This window comes from Ictalurus furcatus, chromosome 23 (genome assembly GCF_023375685.1).
Source record: "Ictalurus furcatus strain D&B chromosome 23, Billie_1.0, whole genome shotgun sequence".
Taxonomy (NCBI): domain Eukaryota; kingdom Metazoa; phylum Chordata; class Actinopteri; order Siluriformes; family Ictaluridae; genus Ictalurus; species Ictalurus furcatus.
Window position 1 is genome coordinate 13,912,431 of NC_071277.1, and position 24,025 is coordinate 13,936,455.

At 40.0% G+C, this 24,025-nt stretch overlaps 1 protein-coding gene across 6 annotated transcripts in view; it reads left to right on the forward strand.

Moving 5' to 3' along the window:
- The window catches only part of nr4a3 (nuclear receptor subfamily 4, group A, member 3), a 32,878-nt gene extending 15,644 nt beyond the window's left edge, over nt 1-17,234 (forward strand). For all 6 annotated transcript variants that reach the window (XM_053611522.1, XM_053611525.1, XM_053611523.1 and 3 more), the window contains 5 exons: nt 1,288-1,417; nt 4,353-4,516; nt 5,030-5,226; nt 11,045-11,223; nt 14,892-17,234. In XM_053611522.1, coding sequence (XP_053467497.1) covers nt 1,288-1,417; nt 4,353-4,516; nt 5,030-5,226; nt 11,045-11,223; nt 14,892-15,163 — 942 coding nt within the window. In that variant the 3' untranslated portion in view covers nt 15,164-17,234. The remainder of the gene's footprint in view (nt 1-1,287; nt 1,418-4,352; nt 4,517-5,029; nt 5,227-11,044; nt 11,224-14,891) is intronic.
- Nucleotides 17,235-24,025: the final 6,791 nt, after the last annotated feature.

Below are 24,025 nucleotides of genomic sequence, written 5' to 3' on the forward strand. Positions count from 1 at the left end.
TCACACACGAGCAGCTCCAGAAAGAAATGTGGAAAATAGCTAAAACAGTGACAGAATCATTGAATCAGTGAGTTGAACTCCAGAATCAAATCGGTTCTATTCGTGAATGAATCATTCAGACTGGGTTTATCAACGGGATTCTCCAATTCATTGACATGAACTGACTCAAACAAACGATTCACTCACGAATCGGACATCACTACAACAATTTTCTCATAAACTCACTCGGGACAATTCAAGCAGATTCATATGATTACATTAAATTTTGATCAATTCCTCGCAGAAAGCTGTTGCAAGGCATCAGAAAGCTTGAATATATACAACACTGGACTAGTTTTATTGTCACTTGGTGCTTTTCCATCCTTTTTAAAGCTAAATGCTCCATTACTATTGCTCGAATGCATGGGAAAACATACATTCTTGGAAATATTGTGTTCCAACTTCCAAGGATAAACATCTGGGTGAGTAACTGATAGAATTTCTGTTTGGTGTTAATTATAACAGCCTCATACGGGGTAGCTTCAGAATCATAGCACACAACAGGGGACATAAATCACCTTAATTTTGAAAAACTGGGTGACTAGCTCTCTTCCCTGTCTTGCTCTCTCCTCTTTCATGTTTTTCTTTCCTCTTTTGGTATCCCCATTTTGTCTGCACCATCTCTCGCCATCTACCTGATGCATGTAAGGACTCACAACAGTGAAGAGCCGCGGTCCTGAATAATCTGCAAATGTCTTAAGGGGACACACACATGCACTTGACGCAGACTGAGGGCGTTCATTAGGTTATAGCGTGCTTCTATCTTAATAGATTATTGTGCAAAGAGGCCATGTAATACCAAAATCATACAGGAAAGTATGGGGTTCTGCTGTGCCCCCTGTCTGACCAGGGCCCTTAGAATCATCTTAATCTTCTCCCTGCACACAGCCCACTACCTAACACAGCCCACTACCTAGCACAGCCACAAGCTGACCCGCGAGCTCACAGAGGAGTGTTTGCGCGCGAGAGCGGCCTGATCATCGCACCTCATTGTCAGTGGCTCGCGCTAATCACGGCGTCTCTCCTGCGGGCTCGGCATGGCGGGAAATTAATTTGATCAAATTATCCCGCTGGAGCTATAGGTTGTATTAGGCGGTAATTAAAATCTGACCCGGAAGCTAAACTTCCTATTTAATCCTTGACAGAGGGAGGGGTGAGGGTGTGGGGGTGAAATTTAATAATGTGTTTATTGCTGCTGATTATCTTCTGTCTGTCTGTGTGTGTGTGTGTGTGTGTGTGTGCTCACAGAGAACCGTGCAGAAGAATGCAAAGTATGTTTGTTTGGCCAGTAAAAACTGCCCAGTGGACAAAAGGAGAAGAAACCGCTGTCAGTACTGCCGCTTCCAGAAATGTCTCAGTGTGGGCATGGTGAAGGAAGGTAAGAGCTCTCAAATGCACACACACACACAGACACACACACACACACACATACACACAGAGTAGCTGGAGTATCTAATAAACCTTTAACAAGCTCTTAATATAGCTACTATTGCAGTGAAGAATAAAAACACACATTTGTATTACTGTCATTTTGAGTACCTTATCGTGATGTCATTATTAATGCAGCCGATTAACACTATGCCTACACCTCAATATAATCCTGACTGTAACTTCACTAACCAAAAGGGAACTGTTGGGTTTTTCTAGGGTTTTTTGTTTGTTTGTTTGTTTTTTGCTTTGTTTTGTTTTTAAAGCTGCAGTTTTTGTAAAAGAGCAATGTTTCTTTGGATATTCCTATCATTCACATTGTGACCATTTGGTTCAAAATACACACACACACACACACACACACACAAGGTTAAACTGAAATTTAGGTGGTGGGACGGACAAACGTAATATATTCGTAAAAATTTGTTTAAAAAATAGTATGATTCAGTAGAGTTCTCAATGCTGATATCCAGGAATTTGATCAAGACGAGTTTTCTGGATATTTTGTTTGTGTCCCAATGGCTTAATTTTATTCAAACTCCAATTACCAATCAACAGGTCTGCATATCAGTGCATAGCTTTTCTATTAGTCTCATTGTAGTGACTGAATAACTGATTCATATAAATTAGCTACTGAATCAAATGCATAAAGACATATAACCCAGTACTATTCAAAGGGTTTAAGGCATGAACTAAGTACAATTGGGTTGATCTTAAGTTGCTTTAATGATTGAAATGATTTAAAGCACATTTAAATCATCCAGTAGCAACACGGTGGTGGTAGCTCAGTGGTGAAAACATTGGATTTCTGATTGGAAGGTTGAGAGTTAAAATATCAGAACTACCAAGCTGTCACTGCTGGGCCCTGGAGCAAGGCCCTTAACTCTCAGTTGTGTAAATGAGATAAATGTAAGTTGCTCTGGATCTGCCAAATGGCATAAATGTAAATACAGACCTTGAAAGGACATGCGGCACTTTTTTAAAAAAGATCATAGAAATGGTAGAAAGACTGGTTTGGGGGTGTTAGTTTAGTTAACACCTAGCTGTCTAGGGACAGTCTGACAAAGAATAGTTAAATGGATTTCACAAAGATTGTATTAGGAAGAATTTACATTTCCATCAAATTTAGAGTGCCAGAGTTCACATAAACCAAAGGTGCTGCGGCTCTACAATTGAATCCCTGCACACGTAAATCCTGATGATAGTTGTCCACTCAACTTGACTATTTATCACGGCAATTATGGCCATGAGCCCAGTGCATATGACCCCTCCTCGACCTGTGGTTAGAGACAGGAGGATAATCTGCACTTAAATCACTTAAAACACCACATACACACACTCACGGGCGTAACACTTATCCTCAGACGTCGAGGATATGCACCCTAATAAAGTGTTAGTGCTCAGCTCGTCCGGCCGGCACATGAATGAATTAAAAGATAATAGGAATGTTTATCAGTGACAGGATTTCCATCACACACTTCGCCTCGGCAATCAGGTTTGATCCGCTGCTGTAATGACACGGTGTACGGTGCAGGCATGTATAGGACGTGTGTAGCTTGTGTTTATACGGGGGCTTATGAGAACGTATATCCGCTTCTGCTGTTCCAGCATTAGTCTCAGTATTAGTCTGAAGAAAGCACACATATGTTCATGACTCTGCTGATTGGTGTAATTGAGTGTTTGATATTATGATGAGTACACAGATAAACAGTCCATTTACCTCTTCAGAAACACGACGTGCCTCTCAAGTGCCATCTACTGGTCACTTTTTAGATGGAGATTTAGATGGTAGACGGGGTGTCCGGGTTTATCCGCAGAGACCAAACAAGTTTTCAGAAGCACCTCAGGCAAAACGAGAGTAAAAAGCAAACAAGAGGAGGCATGGTAATGGTGGTAGTAATGAATAAAACCATAGCAACGCTCAACTTTTACCATTAAAATTGGACACCGAATAGTATACACTTATAAATTAGACATTTATTTTTAAACGCTGTTTATACGTTATTACATTTGAGCTAAATGACATGTATTGTGTATTTGCCTTAAAACGATATAGTTGTGGTGCTGCTGAAAGACACAGTCTTAACGCTCAAAAGTTGATTAAACTATTATACAGGGTGTCCCAAAAGTCTCCATATATAGAGGAATTTAACATTTAATGACATTAGCAAAATGTCTTCCCCAATTTTTCATACTTAGTTTAGATTATATATTCTTTTTCAGATAGCCTTTAAGAATGGCTTTGACATAAGAACATATTGAAATCATTCATCATTCATGCTGATCACATTACACACGACACTGCTGCCAAACAAATTCAAAAAGACTGGAAGTGTCGCGGACCGACCGAGAAGTGGACGTCCACGAACATCCGCTGACGAAGACACGGCTGACGCGGTGCTGGCAAACATCGTCCCTTATGTATGGAGACTTTTGGGACACCCTGTAGATAAAGTAGATAACAAATTTCCATTTAATTACCATGTGTCAAGAGGACATCTTTTGTGTAAAGCACTTTTAAAAAAATAATAAATTCTCCTCACATTATTGCAGATAAACTACGTGCTCAGAGTGAAAAGCTCTGGTTCTATGAAAGAGAAAACCAAATAAGAGAAAAAACAGGATTTTAGACAGGCAGTATTTGTTTGGATTTTGTTTCAAAACAGCTAGTTTTGAACAGCTGATTTCTTCCAAATCAAAATTTCACTTTCTTTCCATCTTTTACTGACTTGCAGTGATCATATCCCACTATACAGTACAAATATTTTTGAACACGTTATATTGTAGCAGTATGGCCCAGACCACCCTGGGATAGATGAATGTGTTTAGTCCTACATCTCAGAGTGTAAAGTTTTTTCATGTGAGTATGTGTGTGTATTTCACAGTGGTGCGCACAGATAACCTGAAGGGGCGGAGAGGTCGTTTGCCATCTAAGCCGAAGAGTCCGTTGCAGCCTGAGCCATCTCCCCCTTCACCCCCTCTCAGCCTGCTCAACGCCCTCGTCCGCGCCTACTCCCAGTCCATCCCCCGAGAGCTCGACTACAGCCAGGTAGCTGCACATGGCCGTGTGTATCGGTGTATACACCCTTGCTGTCCTTCTTCACGTTGAACTCATATTTAAAAATTGTTCCCAACATCTTTAGAAAGCTAGAACCCTGATCCTTTTTAATCTAGTCTAGAGTTCTTTCTTCTTGTCTCTGTCTCTTTGTACCTCTCCCAGTCTCTATCTTTTATATCTCTCATGGTTTCTGACCCCTTCTCTGTTTCGTTCCATTTCTCTGTCATTCTGTTTCTTTTCTATCTTTCACTACTTTCACTATTCCTTCTCTATTTCTCTCTGTTTCCCTCATTCTCTGTCTCGCCCACATCTCTAATTCAGTTTAGTTTCTGTGGCGTGACAAATAAAGATACTTCTGTATTGTCAAGTCATAGCTTATGAAGTCGGTAAAAATTAGTGAAGACTGAAATATGAACTTGAAATGTAAACGGCAGAAACGAGAGACAAAATGCTAAAATAGTCTGACTGACTAACTTAACACATGCTCTTTGTCTGTCGTTCCAGTTCAGCGCAGTAGAGACGGGAACTTTAGCCGAGGCTCAGCAGATTCAGCTCTTCTACCGCGTCCTCACCGGCTCCATGGAGGTGACGCGTCGCTGGGCCGAACGGCTCCCCGGATTCACTGAGCTGCACCACGATGACCAGAGTCTGCTCATAGACTCCGCCTTCCTCGAGCTCTTCGTACTCCGCCTGGCCAACAGGTAAGGGTCGCACGCATGTTTTTATTCAAACGTGGTATTCAGACTAATTACAACCATGACCTATTGTCAGCTTATTATATTAAATTATATTATAAAAGTATATTAGTTGAAGAGTGTAGTGGTTAGCATGTTTGCCTCGCACCTCCGGGGTTGGGGGTTTGAATCCTAGTGCATGTTCTCCTGGTGCTTCGAGGGGTTCCTCAGGGTACTCATGGTTTCCTTCCCCAGTCCAAAGACATTCATTGTAGGCTGATGGGCATTTCCAAATTGTCTGGAAAATGGATGGATGGATGGAAGTATATTAGTCATGACCTGGAGAGATTGTGTGACAGGATTAGTTAGGACTGCTGTATCCTTCTGACTTTACTACATTCCTGTTTTAATAAATGTGGCTTTCATGGTTCAATGAGATGATTCACATCTGAAATTGCTATATTATTGTATACATGTATGCATACAGTATAATATTATTTCTTGGTGTGGCATCTCATATTTTTCAAGGTAAAAATGATCTAGTTGGTGAACATCCTAAAAACGGACCATTTAATACTGCTGCGCTGCTTCAATATATAATCGTCATAATATACTGAAAACAGTGATTTTAGATTGTACTGGGAATTTACTTGAACCTCCATGCTCTTGGTCTGGTTTCTTGGGGGTTTGGAGGTTGCTACGGTCACTGGGCTAACTACCTTCGGCATGTACTTTGTTTAAATTTATGGGCTAGCAACCCTCCTTAACTCTCACATATACGTAGCAACCCTCCCATGACACACTCACATATACGTCACGTTGCTGTTGTGCGTTCCGGTCCTTCTTGTAATCGATTTAGTTTACTGGTGTAGGTTTTTCAACACTAAACTTGGAAAAAAAAACAAAGTGCGATTTTGAATTTGTTTGCTTGCCGTGACTCAGTGGTGTTCTGATTTCTTTAACAGGAAGTGGAATGTTTTTTTTTCTGCTCCGCATTTAGCTAGCAATGCAGGCAAACCTCATCTCTCTCTCTGTCTCTGTCATTCTGTATGTCTCTCACCCTGTGTGTGTGAGTGAGCAGGTGCAGGGAGGGAGGCCAGTGGGTGGTGTCGTCACAGCCTCAGTAGGGGGTTCTGATTCACCCGGGCCTACGTCACACGTGCGCTCGCATAACCAAACTCACACAGCATGCACGAACTGTACACGGGTGCAAATGTGCACCTTTACACTCATGTCAAAGCCTCTTACACACACATTGTGTTTCTAGCACACAGTCAACCTCATCCACAGTGTCTCACACACCCTTGTAACTGTTGCACATGACGTAAATGTAAAGAATGCGGTTTCAATAACCTGCTGTTCCCTTTCAATAGAGCTATGAAGTGTGTGTGTGGTCGTCACTGCAGTAATAGATATATGTAGAGTAGGGATGTAAGCGAATATGAATGCATTATTCCGATTGAACAGATAATGTGTTCGACACAGATACAAATACAGGTATGAGAAGGAGGTGCACTACTGTTTGTACTATTATTGTTTTTGGTTATTTGTTTTGTTTTTAGAAAGCTTGCCAGATAGGTTCAAGTATCTGGTTTCAGACTAGAGGTGCACGACAGAACTGAGATCTGGCGCAATACAGCTAAAAAAGTAACACGAGTGAGAGATTATCACTTTCACGTGGCCTCAAGAGAGCGAGGCGATATGAAGCTTCCAGGACAAATACCATGTTTATTAACGTATTGTGCTGCGCGATGCATTTACACTGTACATTGTGTTCATTCCCTTATCCTTAGTAGCTGCCTGGTCAGGGTCACGGTGGTTTACATTAGGCTACAAGTTTGGTTATACACGGTGTCGCAAAAGTCTCCATACATAAGGGACTATGTTCGCCAGCACCACATCGGCTGTGCCTTCATCAGATGTTCGTAGACATCCACTTCTCGTTCGGTCAGCATCACTTCCATTCTTTTTGAATTTGTTAATAAGTTTTGGCAGCAGTGCCGTGTGTGACGTGCTGTCCATGTCTTCTGTTAAAGTCCATCGTAACCAGGTGAGAGCTTCCTGATCCAGCCACGAGAATGATTTCAAAACGTTCTTAAAACTTAAAGTCTATCTGAAAAAGAATATATAATAGAAACTATGAACATTTTGGAAGACATTTTGCTAAACAGTGTTCATTTCGCCTATGTATGGAGACTTTTGGGACTCCCTGCATGTATTCTGGGAAATAGAACCAGTTCAATTCACGGGTAGGTGCAAACAAAAATAATAACCGTGTGAACTCCAGTGATGTAGATGAAGTTGAGGAACTCTCAGAGCCAGAATTCACACATCATGTGCACAGCTCTGGTATTTCTACCTCTCGTTATTTCCAGTGTTTTCGAAAGTATACTGTAGAGGTAGGGTTCATATAAAAATTTTCCATTTTAAAAAAAAGAAAGAAAGTATTTTAAAAAAACCTTTCTGATTAAGCCATGTCCTGTTATCAGTCACGTTATAGCAGCTATAAACAGTCATTCCTTCACAAGCCTCTCTTTTTTTCCCTCTCTCTTGAAATGAATAAAACAAAAACAATTATTAATAGCAGTTATAAAACAGTTATTTACTGTCCTGAAGATTTTCCCATGGTGTAAATCCTACTCTTATAAAGCGCTAAAACTGGAGACTCCTTCCATAAATGTTCAATAAATGAATAAATCTCCTTACAGAAATTCACTCATCTCGGTGGTTAATTATACATTTTCGTTGTAAAAACAAGTCTTATATTTTGTAACATATCCAGCATAGAAATCCCTGTGAATGAGTTCTTACTATAGCTATGATAACATATTAGAACATATTAATATTTGAGTCATTTGAATTATAGTCAGTACCCTATTGTCAGTGCTGCTGTGATAGAAAATGAATCAACACCTTCTGACCCATCCCATTTGAGAATTCAAAGGTGCTGGGGTATAAAACAGGGTCAGAACTTACAGAACTTACAAAAATTCCAAAAACAACAACAACAACAACAAAAAACATGAAAAACATTAGAGCTTAATTCAATGAAGAAAGTTTGAAGATGACAAAAATATGTTGCGATTAAATGTTTATCGTCCCCATACATTTGCACTTAGACTTAGACTATTATAAGGGAGTTTTGTGTCATCGGGTTTTTGTTCTTTCTCAGGACAAAAGAAATAGTTATTTGTGGTAATTGTCCATATACTATAACGGCCTATACAGAAAGATTAGGTTGAAAAATGCTAGTTTTCTTTTAACATGTCTTTTTTGCAACTCGCACCCCTTCTCCGGTTCTCCTCTTCTCTCCTGCTGCGTCTAAATGCATTTGCATTCCATAATTGTGTGCTAATGAAGAACAGTTCACAAGCAGAAGCCAGCACTCCACAGGAAAAACGAGAGGTTTTTCCTTCCTAAATTGCAGGGCTGTTAGTGAAGAGGTAGTGAAGTAGAGCGGTGAGAAGAGGAGTGGAGAAGAGAGGAGAGGAGAGGAATACGAGCGAGATGGTACGGGTCATACGGTTTAACTCTGGTTCTTCATTTTAGATGAAACCACACTGAGCAAAAACATAACAAACTCGCTCCGTGAGTCCTATCCCACATCCGAAAGAGTGAGGGAGAGAGATGAGGGGGTTGGAGGAACGAGAAAGAAATCTCAGGAATGTTTTAAAAGCTTTAATTGCGAGAGCTCGAACGTAATTAAGTCCCGTTCCGATCTTTGATGTACTCTTCCCTACGCTGGCTTTCATTTGTGCCCATGGTAACTGTTCTCGTGCGTTAAAGGCTTAAACCTGCTCCGGTCAGGGCTGCTCAGAAGAGATGAGACAGAGCGGGTGTGGACGCTTGTGCATGTAGGTGCTGGTGTGTAATCAGTCAGGCAGACGCAGAATAACGGAAAACGATATCTCTTTTTTTTCCTTTGAGAGAAAAAGGTGGTGATTAATTAAAAGATGAAAGTGGCGTCGACAGAAGTTCAGCCATCAAACATCACCTTGAAGGTGGAATAAATAACAACAGTTCGTGATCAGTCTCTAACCTCTCTCTCTCTCTCTCTCCGTCTGTCTCTCTGTCTCTCTCTCTGTCTCTCTCTCTCTCTCTGTCTCTCTCTCTCTCCCCGTCTGTCTCTCTGTCTATCTCTGTCTCTCTCTCTCTCTGTCTCTCTCTCTCTCTTTCCGTCTGTCTCTCTGACTCTTTCTTTGTCTCTCTCTCTCTCCATCTGTCTCTCTGACTCTCTCTCTGTCTCTCTCTCTCTCTCTCCGTCTGTCTCTGTGTGTCTCTCTGTCTCTCTCTCTCTCTCTGTCTCTCTCTATTTCTGTCTCTCTCTCTGTGTCTCTCTGTCTCTCTCTCTGTGTTTCTCTGTCTCTCTCTGTCTCTCTCTATTTCTGTCTCTCTCTGTGTCTCTCTGTCTCTCTCTCTGTGTCTCTCTGTCTCTCCCTCTCTCTTTCTACAGAGCATCAGAAAACGTTTTTTTTTGTAATCGGCTTGCGGTTTAGTGAATTGTTGCAGGACAAGAGAAACGGAAGCAACCAAAGCAAGCAAACAATAACCTCATGAGGACACACACACACACACACACACACACACATATATATACAAACACAGAGAATTTAAATAGATTCACAGTGGCATGAAAATTGTAGCTTGTAGTTTGTTTGCCTACATCCCGAACCACATACCACCACCCTAAACACTCAAAATACTGCACCACTCTAGGTAGTGATATATTCATGTATATTTTACAATACCAACAATAAAGCACAGGTCGTCATGTTGCAGAGCAGCTGGAAAGCGTAAGACTCTCAAATGGTGGAAAACTTACGGTGCTTACAGTTACGAAGCCCTGACACTGGAGACTCCTTCCATAGATGTTTAATACATGTTATGCAACAGAACGCTCCATATCAGTGATTACAGTCAAAGAGAACAACATTGACATTGTCACAAAACAGCTTATATACTGTATGTTGTGTATAGAGCTATAGGTTGTGTAAAAGAGTCAGTGTTTACAATTACAGCAGCAGTTCTTATGTACAAATCTACAGTATCAAGGTGAGATTATCCATTGAAGCAAGAGTGCACGTTTGCCTCGCACCTCCTGGTTCAAATCCCACCTTGTCCCTGTGTGCGCCGAGGTTGCACATTCTCACCGTGCTTCGAGGGTTTCCTCCGGGTACTCCCTTTTCCTTCCCCAGTCCAAAGACATGCGTTGTAGGCTGATTGGCATTTCCAGTTGTCCGTAGTGTGTGAGTGTGTGTGTGGTTGTGTCCTGTGATGGGTTGGCACCCTGTCCAGGGTGTCCCGCGCTTCCTAGGATAGGCTTCAGGCTCCGTGACCCCTGTTTTGGATAAGCGGTACAGAAAATGGATTGGATAGATCGGATGGATTATGAATATAGACTTCTGCCACCTCTGTGGTGTGGACTTCATTTCAGTTCATTTCAGAACATTAGTTGTAATCGATGTATCCTTTTAATATCAGATTTTATTGGCTCTAGTTTCTCAGTAGAACTTGTTTGTTTGTTTGTTTGTTTGTTTGTGTCAGGACCTTTAACTCTCTAGTTACTTTCCCCATCGCTCTCTCTCTAACACACAAATGCTTATCGTTTTTGGATATGCTTCTTCTTTTGCTCACTTTCTTTTTCTTTTCTTTTTTATTCCTCTGCCTGTTTTTGTCCCTCAGCGTCTCTGTGTCTCTTTATCTCTACATTTCTGTACAGAAAAGTTGGTTCTCTGGACAGGCTGCAATGTCTGCGAGGCTGAATAAATAACACTTCATGATTGCGCTAACTCCTATTCCTCCCTCCCTCCCTCTCTCTCTCTCTCTCTCTCTCTCTCTCCTGCAGGTCGTTGTTGGCGGAGGAGAAGTTTGTATTCTGCACGGGCCTGGTGCTCCACAGGCTGCAGTGTCTGCGAGGTTTCGGAGAATGGCTCGACTCAATCAGAGATTTCAGCTCTCATCTTCAGAGTCTCAGCCTGGACTTACCCGCATTCTCGTGCCTGTCAGCTCTGGTGCTGCTCACAGGTAACACACACCACAAGGCCGACACACACCACAAGCTTAATACACACTGTGAGGATAACTAACCTCTGGGACATTCTCATATTCCTCCCCCCCCAGATCCCTCGCTCTCCCACCCTCACATTCACACCTCTTTGTGTGGCCGGTGCTGATTATCTCAGGTGTGGGGACAGGTGATGTCCGAGACTGGGTTTACCTACACGGGAAGACTAATCCCCTTTTAATCACAGCAAAAGAGAGTGAGCGGGAGAGAGATAGAGATAGAGAATGAAAAAGGGGTTTGTGTGTTTTCTATAAGGACAGCTGGGGATTATTGATTATTGGGTGGCAAAGTGTGTGTGTGTGTGTGAGTGTGTGTGTTGTGAGAACCAGCAGGTGTTTCAGGTATTATGCACATGCATGATTCTACACAGTAGGGCGACCCAGGGCTTCATCTGAAATGCGATGTTGTCCTCCGGTTTAAAAAATGATACACATCCTACACTTTTTCTGTCCCACATTGAAAAGATGTGTTTTATCTGTAGTATAAATTCATGCGTGTGAGTTGCACACACAGTCATTTTATGTGTGTTAGGTATGATCATGTACTCAGTAGGAGTCGTTGTAGAAGTTTGCAGTATATATGGTTATACGTTATAGCGGGTTAACCGTCTCGCGGGATTGATTTAATATTTAATTTAGTTGTGTCACAATAATTAGGCTGTTACGTTTGTAAGCTGGTTCAATGCTGAATCGACTGGTTTATATGTTGGAGTTTTGGATTATTTATTGATGTATTTATTTATTCGCTTTGTTTATTTACATTTTGTTTTTTATTTCATTTCATTTTTTTTAGTGTAGCTTGATTGTGGGTATTCAGCAGAGTATGCAAATGGTGAAACATCATTTTTGACATGGTAACACACACAAAAGGACATAATTACACTATAATCAGCTTTTTTAATATTAATGACAGGAGAAATGATTTTCTGATTATCTGTTTCAATAAAATGCTAGAAAGTTGAGGCACTTAAGGGACAGACCTTCTTTCCATGTGTTCGTTCACCCAGAACCATCAGCCTTCAGCAGAATGTGTGTGTGTGTGTGTGTGTGTGTGTGTGGGTGGGTATGTGTTGGCCTCCATGGAGCAGCACTTAGCTCTGTAGTGGGAGGAATCGAGCACTACTCAGTGGAGCCCTGCTCCCCTCTTTTTCCTCTCTCTCTCTCTCTCTCTCTCTCTCTCTCTCTCCCTCCACTCTGCTACTCAAACTATCGACCCTCTAAAAGTGTCTGCGGCGAAAGAGTGCCATCGATCAGCCCCTAGAGAGCGAGAGAAAGAGGGAGCGAAAGTAGAACGAGGGACAATGCAGCTGCTGAACACCCACAGCATGAGAATAAATGAAAGCAACACTCACACACACACACACACACACACACACACAGTATCTATGTTTACACGCAGTCTAATAAACCCTTAAGAAACTACTTGATAGCTCAATTGGAATAAAAAAAAAAAATCCGATAATCTAAATCCAAATAGAGTAAACGGATTAAGGCCAGGTCAAATGAAATTTCTACTTGACTAAGCATTTAATAATGTGTTACATTTTTAAGAATAATAACCGTGTTAATGTTTAATTCAGATTACTGCCACAATCAGAATATTTGCATATACTTTGACCATTTTTTTGGCTCCTGGCACAAAGTGAGAGCAATATATATATATATATATATATATATATATAATTTTCAATTTGACATTTTTAAAGTTCTGAGAAGGACAACGAACTAATGTTTCGAAGGTGATTAAACACCCAGCTAATATGAAAAACTCACCTCAGCAACCTAAAGTGACATAACTCCTTGTCTTGCGTGCTGCTATGGCAACACTGACACTCAAATGCCAATCCTCGCATGCACATTTCATTCAAACTACATGTAACATGTATGTATATAGGGGTCTTTGTAACGAATATAATCAGTTCGTAATCTGCAATTCATTTGGATTGATGAAACATCCAGCGTGGAGTGAGAAGTGTGTGAAGTAGGCAGGCTCGAGGCTTGTTATTGACACACCAGCACTAAAGTGATAAAGCAGAAGCTTCACACTAACTCAGTGAGACAGCAACTAGGACAAGTGTGACATTTGTTCCTTTTCTAACCCAGACCACACACACACGCACACACACACACCACAAATGTTTCTCTGTAAGGACATGCTCAAGTGTTCCCTTTTGCACCTTTCCTTGTTTTAATCACACAAATTAGCAGAAAAAAAGTGAATCTATGAGTATGAGGTGTGTATATGGTGTGTGTTTTGGGGGGGGGTGTTGGGGGGGTAGAAGGTCGTGCATCAGTCTCACATTAGGAAGCTGCTGGTGGTGTCACGTTTGGTAACTACATTAGTATTGAGCCCTAATCAAATTTAGCTTTTGAGCAGCAACACATAATCTTACTAATTGTCCTAATTGTGTCCTGTGTTTATGGTAATCCTTTCAGAGAAATAATCATGTGTGTGCCCTTATCTCCCAATGTCCTTATCTTGCAAAAAGGTTTGACACCTTATTTAGGCTGAAAATCTCTCTCTCTCTCTCTCTGTCTATATATATATATATCTTATGGATCGAGGGTGTGAATTTTGATTTAATAACAATTGTAAAAATGAATTTAAAATACAATATAAACATTAATTTCAACTCAATTAACAATATTTATCAAAAGAGACGCCTCGTGATGATGATGCCAGGTGTGTATGATGTGTGAATGTAGATAAGCTAGCATTCACTAAAGAATGTGCTACATTTAGTCAGTAAATTTGGCCTACTTTTACAGGAAGCGGTTATTTGACTGACATGACAGTCGACCAACCACAGACCTTTTCCCACAGCCTGACAGTAAACATGCAAGATTATCTCATCCACTTACCCCTTAAGTGCCGAAAACAAAATAACCTTTCTCCACAACAAGACAAGATTTGTTTAATCCCGTGACAATAACTTATTGTCTCGCACTGTTGATGCATATATATATATATATATATATATATATATATATATATATATATATATATATATATATATATGATAACCTTTAAGATTCTGAAGATTGGGGCCAGAAAAGTGTACAAAAGATGTAAACAGAGCAGTTGGAAAAATCACAGTCATTTTTTTTGTTTTAGATGTACAATTCAGTGACATAAGAGGGCACAAAGTTATATATAAAAAAACAACAACAACATTGAGTTGTAACAGCAAACCTTGTTACTCAGTAATATGTCTACTTTTTTCATTTAGCAGATACTTTTATCTAAAGTAACTTATGACTGATAGAGAATATAAACACGGGAGGGGTTAGGTATGTTGTATAAACAGTGTTTCTCTGGCAGGTCTAGGATTCGAAATCGTGACTCACATCCTGTCCGTATACGTGGTTTTATTATTTACATTTGACTTCTATTTATGGAGAAACTGAAACAAGCCTACTGTTTAATTGTTTTTGTATGGTTCAGCTTTTAGTACAAATTTAAGTAACCCAAACAGATAGATAGATAGATAGATAGATAGATAGATAGATAGATAGATTGATTGATTGATTGTTTGTTTGATTGATTGATTGATTCATAGATCAGTTGCATTCAGTTGAAAATGAACTTTGACCACACACTCATTCTTTATCTGTCTCTTTCTCCTCAGAACAATGTCCCGGCCTCAAGGAGCCCAAGAAGGTGGAGGAGCTGCAGTCTAAGCTCGTCTGCTGCCTTCGAGAACACCTGAGCTCTGGCGGGGCCACGGGTGTGGCTGCAGCAGGCAAAGCACCGCCCCCAGTGGCTGCCGTTCTTGGCCTGAAGGCAGAGCTTAGGTCACAGCGCACTCAAGGCCTTCAGAGGATCTTCTACTTAAAGCTGGAGGACCTGGTCCCACCTCCGCCACTCATCGACAGGTTCCTGGACACACTGCCCTACTAATACAGACACGCCCACAAAGCTCGCCTGGGCACGCCCATAGGCTGGGGACACACCACAGAGGACAGAGCCTGAAGAGAGACTCAGTGAACTCAAATTTTCTCTCAGGAGTCTCCAGATGTACCCTCTTTCCACCTCAGCTCTGTGTCTGATGATGTGTGTGAATGTGTGTGTATTTGGGTGTGGGGGTGAAGAGAGGGAGCAGAGCTGTGCTTTTGGACTGTGATTCAGTGTGTGTGTGTGTGTGTGTGTGTAATAGAGAGAGAAATAAGTTGAGAAATGGAAGGTTGGAAGGTTTCTATTGAGTCAAAAGGCAGTCAGTATGCTCCATATACACTTACACACAGTTACACACGAGACACAAAGGACATAAAACAGAGTGTGTGCGACAGTGTATATGTGTCTCTGTGGAAAGCTTGAGGCAAAACGAATCAACAGACATCCAGACATAGTGCATTAAATTCTAACCACCGAATCACACTCCCAAAACTGCATACAAGTGCAATTTACTAAGTGCTATTTAAAAAGAAAAAAATCGACAAAGATTAGACGGAAGAGTAGGAAAGAAAACGCAGGAGAGTGTGTGTGTGTTCCATTTCTATTTCAACTCTAAATTATTTTAATACTATGACTCACCCTGTGAAGTAATGATATCAAACCAGGCAGATTTCTCACACACCAGTCTGCTCACTAACTCTTGCAACTCGTGAGCAAGTTCTAGAGACTTGAAATTACTGTAGAGTTTTATTTTTTATTTTATTCTGGTTTTTGCAAATCAGCCAATTTTAGGGTTAGGAGTATAGAGCTAAAAAAAAAATAAAAAATAAAAATAAAAAAGAGAGCAAGGGATTTGGGCTACAAGCACTTAAAAAAGAAAGAAAGGAGAGACGAATGAGAGGGATGGGGCACGGAAAGAGGGAATGATAGAGTGGGGAAGAGGGTGGGAGGGATGAAACATTCCGTGCTCATGCTCATTTTTATAAGTTTCTATTGTTAACACCATCTATTAATACGCAGGACTTTGTTGCAAAAAAGTTGTCTTTTATTTGTACAAAAAAAAAAAACAGATTATATGCATGGTTTTCTTTTTTCTCGCCTTTCTTGCCTGTATTTATTTTGTTTGCGAAAGACGGCCAGCTCCTCAAAGGGCTCGGACACATTCACAGACTGGGCTTTTCCACTAACATCGCCCAAAGGCAACCATTTGCGACAAATGGAGAATTATATAAATATATAAATATATATATATATATACACACACAATACAAAACTAATATTTTGAAGTGTTTTTATCCAATAGATTTTTCAAATCTTGTGGTACGAGTTTGTTTGTGCATTTGTTTATTTTTGTTTGTTTATTTGTTAGTTTCTTATTTTCAAAGAAAAAAACAAGATTATAAAAAAAAAAGTCTCTTTTTGATTTGTTTGGATTTCTTTTTTTTTTCTCTTTGGTTCACTGGAGGCTCTGTTCAGCACTTTGAAATCATAAAGAAAAAACTGATTATTTTGTCTGAAAGCGTGTGAAGTTTTGTTGGTGCTTGTACACTGCAAGATCGATCACTTTCCAGAGAACGCTGACTAGGCGTGGAAGGATCTGAACGATTTGCAGTGCGTCAGGTTATATAACCTATAATAAAGTTCAAACTTCACATATTTTCAAATAGGACAAGATTAAATGCCATATATTATCACAGCAGTGGCAATTATTTGGAAACTTCTAAAGTAAACTGACTGAGGCCGGTAGAAATAGGAAATTTCCATCTGAGCAGATAATCTTTTTAAATAATCAGTTAAATAGAAGAATCATCACTATGTAAATGTTTGAATTCAATTATTTTAATGTCAGAATCTTTGTATATATTCTGTAGATGTGGGATATACAGTATATGGCTCTAAATATTCATTCATCAATTCATTCATTCATCTTCACTAAGCGCGTTATCTATCATCTATATATTGCTAACAAAACACAGGTTTATATATATAAAAAAATCTGTTAAATATAGGTGTCCAACAATTATTGACTCCCTTTTAGTCAGTACATTGTGCTTCCTCCCTTTGAAAATAGAACAGCTCTGAGTCTTCTCCTATAATGCCTGATGAGGTTGGAGAATACATGGCAAGGGATCAGAGACCATTCCTCCATACAGAATCTAGAAGATCCTTCAAATTTCAAGGTCCACACTGGTGGACTCTCCTCTTCAGTTCACCCCACAGGGTTTCTATATGGACAGGGTGGACATGAGGTACTTTTCCATATGGCTACCTCTCTGTGTGCAACAAAACCACCTCTGGTGTTTATTGCCAAAAAGCTCTATTTTGGTTTCATCTGACCATAGAACCCGATCCCATCTGAAGTTCCAGTAGTGTCTGGCAAACTGAAGACGCTTGAGTTTGTTTTTGGATGAGAGTAGAGGCTTTTTACTTGAAACCCTTCCAAACTATTTGTGGTGATGTAGGTGATTTTTTGGCCACTCGAACCATCCACTTCACAGTGCGTTGAGACAGTATAGATACACGTCCAATTCCAGGTTGATTCATAACATTTCTAGTTGGCTGATGGTGGAAATGGGCATTTTCAATGCTTGTGCTATTTTCTTTTAGCCACTTCTCATTTTGTGAAGCTCAACAACCTTTTGCCGCACATCAACTCTATATTCCTTGGTCTTACCCATTGTTATGAATGACTAAGGGAATTTGGTCTATGTGTTACCTCATATTTATACCCCTGTGAAACAGGAAGTCATGGTTGAATGGTTTCTAGTCACCCAGATGTACTAAAAAAATTTAAATATCAATGGGAATATACTTTTCTCATATGAATTGCACACCTATATTTTTTGGGGGGATAAACCTATGTTTTGTTTGCAATTGTTTGATATCCATGAGAGCAGAGTATTTTTGTAATTTTTTTAAACAAAAGATCAAAAGGTTTTATATATATATATATATATATATATATATATATATATATATATATATATATATATATACTTTTAATTAATTAATTATAAATTCAATTCAATGTAATATCATTTGTATAGTACTTAAAAAAATACATATTGTCATAAAACATCTTTACATAATTCTGGGCATAGATCTAGATCCCTAATGAGAAAGCCACAAGTAAAAGTGGTAAAAAAAAAAAAACTCCATCTGGATTTTTTTTTTTAATCTCAAAAAACACAAGCAAGTAACCCTAGCAAGTTCAAAACAAAAAACATAACATTGGCAAACATGGAAATTTACTCCACACACTACAGGGAAAAAAAATCATTTAATTTAATATGATGTAAAAAACACAAATACATGAAATTTATATTCAAATAACACAGCGTTTAAATATGCAGTGTTTAAGCTCCAAATGATCAGCCTACAATCAACGATATAACTATTTGCAATATCATCTGTACATGATACTGTACATTTATTCAAGTACATATATCGTTATGGCCATAACACAAGGTAGCAAGGGAACCTGTTTTAGATCGTTAAACCTCCCTCCTTAGCTACATACCCTAACCCTTATCCCCTAACCTTTGTGTGTAAGTGTGTGCATCGCTGCTGCTTGTTGTCCCCCAAGACCCCATTACACTGATAGGGTAAGAGAACGTTAAGTATCGGGGAGGGACAATGATTTTAGGGGATTCCATGAAAGAGAGCGGGCAGATCAGGCCTACAGGCCTCGTTAAACCTCATCGATCCGCGTGGTGACATTTTAGAGGCGAAGTACACACACACACACACACACATACTTCAAGCATGCACGCACATTGACATGGCTGTTCATTCTCTGTCTCTCTACATCTCTCTCTTTCACAGTCTTGACATGTCAACAGCAAGTGCACCAGCCATGCACACACAAACGTACACATGCAGTAGGTAAATGCATGCTTGCACACACCCACTCAGTAAAATGTCATGGTCTTTTGTTTTTTTTGTTTTTCTTTTTATATTGAAGTACAAACGGCTCTGTAATTTTAACGACAAGGATGCCAGTGGACTGTGTTAAAACTGAATTCACTTTACTTTTGTCTTTACTGTCGTTATACACCAATTTTTTTGGGTTAGGTCTAAATCAGCATAAAAAATATGACACATGTAAAAAGTACAATTGGACAACCGCAGCAGAAGTATAACTTCATACAAATAATATTAAGTATAAAAGATTATATAGCTACTATAGACCAGGAATAGGCACCACACTGCCAAAATAATGTCACATAATCAAGTGAAAATATCTTGAATACAGTCAAATCTATCTAGTATTTCCTATTATAAGAGTATAGTAAACCAAATATAAGATTATGAAACAGGTTTGAACTCGTCTTGTTCTATATGCCCTTGCACCACAGCTGCTATATGGCTAAATTCTCTGCTAGCATCAAATACTTAGCAAAGCCAGTACCTTCTGTGTGAAAAAGTAACAACACTGCAACAGTGCTAACAAAAACACTGGCATTTTCAGGGGGAAAACAGTTACAAAAACATGCATGGATACGTAGTGAGTCTTTAAGCTATCACCCAAGCTAGCAAATCAGATGCTAGGCTATGATCATGTAACAAACTCTTGTCAAAACTTTAGACAAATATAAATAACAGCAGTGGTAATGTAATACTTTAGAAACAAACAAAGAAAACCCAGTGTAATTCATTGACACTTCATAAAATGAATGTAGACCACCAGTATGCTTTGTAAAGGATACCTAGCATTAGCATTAGCTTACATCCACCAGTATGCTTTATCAACTGAAGTGTCACTTGTCCTGTCTTCCATATTAAAGATTTTTCTGGATTTCAAAATACAGTCATTTTAATAGGATCACACGTACCCCTGTTTATTCGTGGAATTACCAAATCAGCCAATCATGTGGCAGCAACACAATGCATAAAATCATGTAGATACAGGTCAACAGCTTCAGTTAATGTTCACATCAAACATCAGAATGGGGAAAATGTGTGATCTCTGTGACTTTGACTGTGGTGTGGTTTTTGTTCCCAGACAAGCCGGCTTGAGTATTTCAGAAACTGCTGATCTCCTGGGATTTTCAAGCACAACAGTCTGTAGAGTTTACACAGAATGGTGCAAAAAACATCCAGTGAACAGCAGTTCCACAGGTGGAAATGCCTTGTTGATGAGAGGCCAGGGTTTTTAGACTGATGCTACTCTTTGTCCCTAACCTAGTGATCCAACTAGAGGATATGTTTTTGACGAACACTATAAAGCATCTCTGAAAGTTGCTCTGGTGGACATTACAATAATTAGATGGTCTAGGTAGTCAGGTACAACATTTCAACATTCCACTTAACCTCTTAAACCCACAGCCTATTATTTGGTTTTTCATCTCGAATCATATAAATACTAGGAATTCCTATGTAACTATAGTAAAAGTAATATGAAATACATGTAATTAGGAGAGTGTGGCAGTCATCATGTATCATGCAAGTCTGGACTTGCGAGTTTAAGAATATGAAAGTACACCGACAATTGAAAAATGATCAAAATCCCACTATCTGGTGTCACCTAGAAGAGGATTGGTTCTCTTTTGAGTCTGGCTCCTTGCAAGGTTTCTTCATCATGTTGTTTTTCTCCAACACTGGCTTGCTCATTAAGGATCTAGGTCTACATGTGGATTCCTCAAAAAGCGGCTTTTTGGCAATGCCTATTGTTATTTGTACAAATTATACTGCGTTTAATTGCAAAAATTACTGAAAATTTGCATTGTTCTGTTGATTCCTGGTGGTCATGCAATCAATTGTAATGGATATTAATGATATTTTGAGTTTTACACATATCATGGGTTCATATCATGGGTGTCCTACAGGCCTCTGGTGATCCATCATGGTGGTCTTAGGCTGCGGCTTATTGATCATTCAATGGACCTAATGGAATTCCGTAATATTGACATCAGTAATGATGCTGTACTAAGAGCTAAGTGTAGGAAGGAAATGAGAAAACACTGATTTATAGAAATCATGGTTATCTACAGAAAGGTTTCACAGAACATACCAGGGCAATTGTCATTAGGAAGTTCAGAAGTAAATGCGAAGGGAAAAATGTCAGACATGGTGTTTTTCCTTGTACATATGAACTATAAAGGGCTCGGTGGTTTTTGAATGGACAGAATTAGTGGTTTTAAATACAATTCAATTAAACTGGAACCAAGTGCAACAGCACCAGCAATGGTTTTAACCCTTTCTCGCAGTACATTTGCAATCGGTATAAACAAATGAATTTTTTTATCACCACAAGAGTGTCACTTAATGGAGGCTGAGACCAATGCAAGTGCAGAGACGAGCTTTAATGAAGATTATAACATCCAAAGGGCAAGGCAGAAGACATAAACAAAGGCAGGCAGTGGTCAGGCGATCAAGCTGAAACAGGTGAAGCAGAAATCAGAGTCAAATTCAAAGCAGAATCCAAACCAGAACAGACAAAACAATGGAATGGCTTGGTAATAAACAGAGACTATGGCAACTGAACGTATTACTTCACAAATACATAGTGTTCAGAAAGTCTCATATGTAGCGTGGTGTGATTGTCAATGTGATTGGGAACAGGTGTGTGTGTTTAGTCCTCAGGAGAAGGTGCCCTGTGTGTTCCAGTGGGAGTTGTAGTCATCGGCTATGTTTGTAGTTCGTGGTGCATTCAGGGAAATGGAGTCACTAGTTTGCCGTGACATGACAAAGTGGTTAAGATTATTCAGGATACTGTTGGATTTCTGTGTGTAGAGTATCTTGACTCTGTGTTTTGCTGATGGTGAGCAGGGCCATGGGAAAGGGGTGGGGTGTGAGCCCCCGGCTGGGCAAACAATTCACACATCTCCACCATAATACTTGTATAGAGATAAAACACACAGCACAACTAAAGAATTTTTGATAGATTTTAGCTCTTACATCAGCCATGGGGTGAGTATTGTATAATAAGAAAGCACACCATCATACTAAAGGTACAGTCCTCCCAGATATAACTGAAAATAACTGGACATGGTGTTGAAGTAAAGGATCAAAAATAAGGAAATAAAAGCAGATGATTTATTTTGGATCTGTTCCTGGGCTCTAATTTCTTTATAAGTAACATGCAACTATATTGTATAATCTCCCAATAAATTATGGTTTGGAGCCTTCAGGAGTCGTACAGACAGAGGCAGGTGGAGGGCGGCTTGGTGAAGCTGTCAGTCAGGGAGCAGGCAGATCGATCCAGAGTGACAGGTAGCAGATCCCCCTGGAGTCTTCATTACAGCCTTCTATTAGAGCAGGAGGGGAGGGGCTCATGAAGACACACCAACTGTGTGTGTGTGTGTGTGTGTGTGTGTGTGTGTGCACTGAGCGGCTCATGTAATATTGATCATCTGTTAGTGAGTTTGTTGAGGGGGATCAGCAGGGCCGGACTCACGCTGTGACGAGTGGCAGCAGAGCTTTAACACAAGAATGAGCCTCGCCCTCCCTCCCCCAAAAGCTTCAAACATACACACACACAGAAATCACGGTCACAAAACCATTATGAAATGCTCATATAATACATACACTCACCATCCACTTTAATAGGAACACCAGTACACCTACACATTCATGCAGTTATCTAATAATTCAATCATGTGTCAGCAGTGCAATGCATAAAATAATGCAGATGCAGGTCAAGAGCTTCACTTAATGTTCACATCAAACATCAGAATGGGGGAAAAGTGTAATCTCTGTGACTTTAACCGTGGCATGGTTTTAAGTACCAGAAGGGCTGGTTTAAGTATCTCAGAAACTGCTGATCTCCTAGGATTTTGACACACAACAGTCTCTAGAGTTTACAGAGAATAGTGCGGGGGAAAAAAAACATCCAGTGAGCAGAGGGTCTACAGGCTGAAATGCCTTGATGAGAGAGATCAGAGGAGAATGACCAGACTGGTTTGGGCTGACAGGAAGTCTATAGTAACTCAAATAACTCTTTACAACCGTGGTGAGCAGAAAAGCATCTCACTATGGACAACACATCAAACCCTGACGAGGATGAGCTACAACAGCAGAAGACTTCCAGGTTCCACTCCTGTCAGCCAAGAACAAGAATCTGAGGCTATCATGGGCACACACTTACTGAAACAAGACAAGTTGAAGACTGGACAAAGACCAGGTGAAACTGTCCCGTTTGGGTGAGCCTGTGCCCATGATAGCTTTACTTGGCTGACAGGAGTGGAACCTGATATGGTCTTCGGCTGTTGTAGCTCATCCACCTCAATGTTCAATGTTTTGTACATGGTGAGATGCTTTTCTGCTCACCACGGTTATAAAGAGTGATTATTTGAGTTACTATATCCTTCTAAGCAGCTCAAACCATTCTCCTCTGACCTCTCTCATCAACAAGACGTTTCCACCCTCAGAACTATTACTCATGCAGTGTTAATATAAACTCTAGAGACTGTGTGTGAAAATCCCAGGAGATCAGCAGTTTCTGAAATACTCAAACCAACCGTTCTGGTACTTAAAACCATGCCATTTTACATTGCACGCATTGCGTAATAATTTATTAATTTTTTTCTTGCAAATTGTGCCTTGTCAGAGAAACCTGTGACATTCAGGGGAAAATATACCAATAACAAATCCACTTACAATCTAATTTTTTTATACCCCATTGATCCCCGCACCCCCAATTTGATCATTTGCCAAATCCCACACACTAGCTAGCTCTCTCCTATTACACAACAGTTACCAGTCAGAGAAAGTAAAGGCTAACATGTGCTTCCTCAGAGACATGCACCAACTGCTGCTCATGCTAGGTCACAGTGTAACAAACTTGGAGGAAAGTGCTATCTACCCTCTTCTGCATACATGAGCTGACAGACTCCCAGAATTGAAGTTTAGTGCCGCTGTGACTGA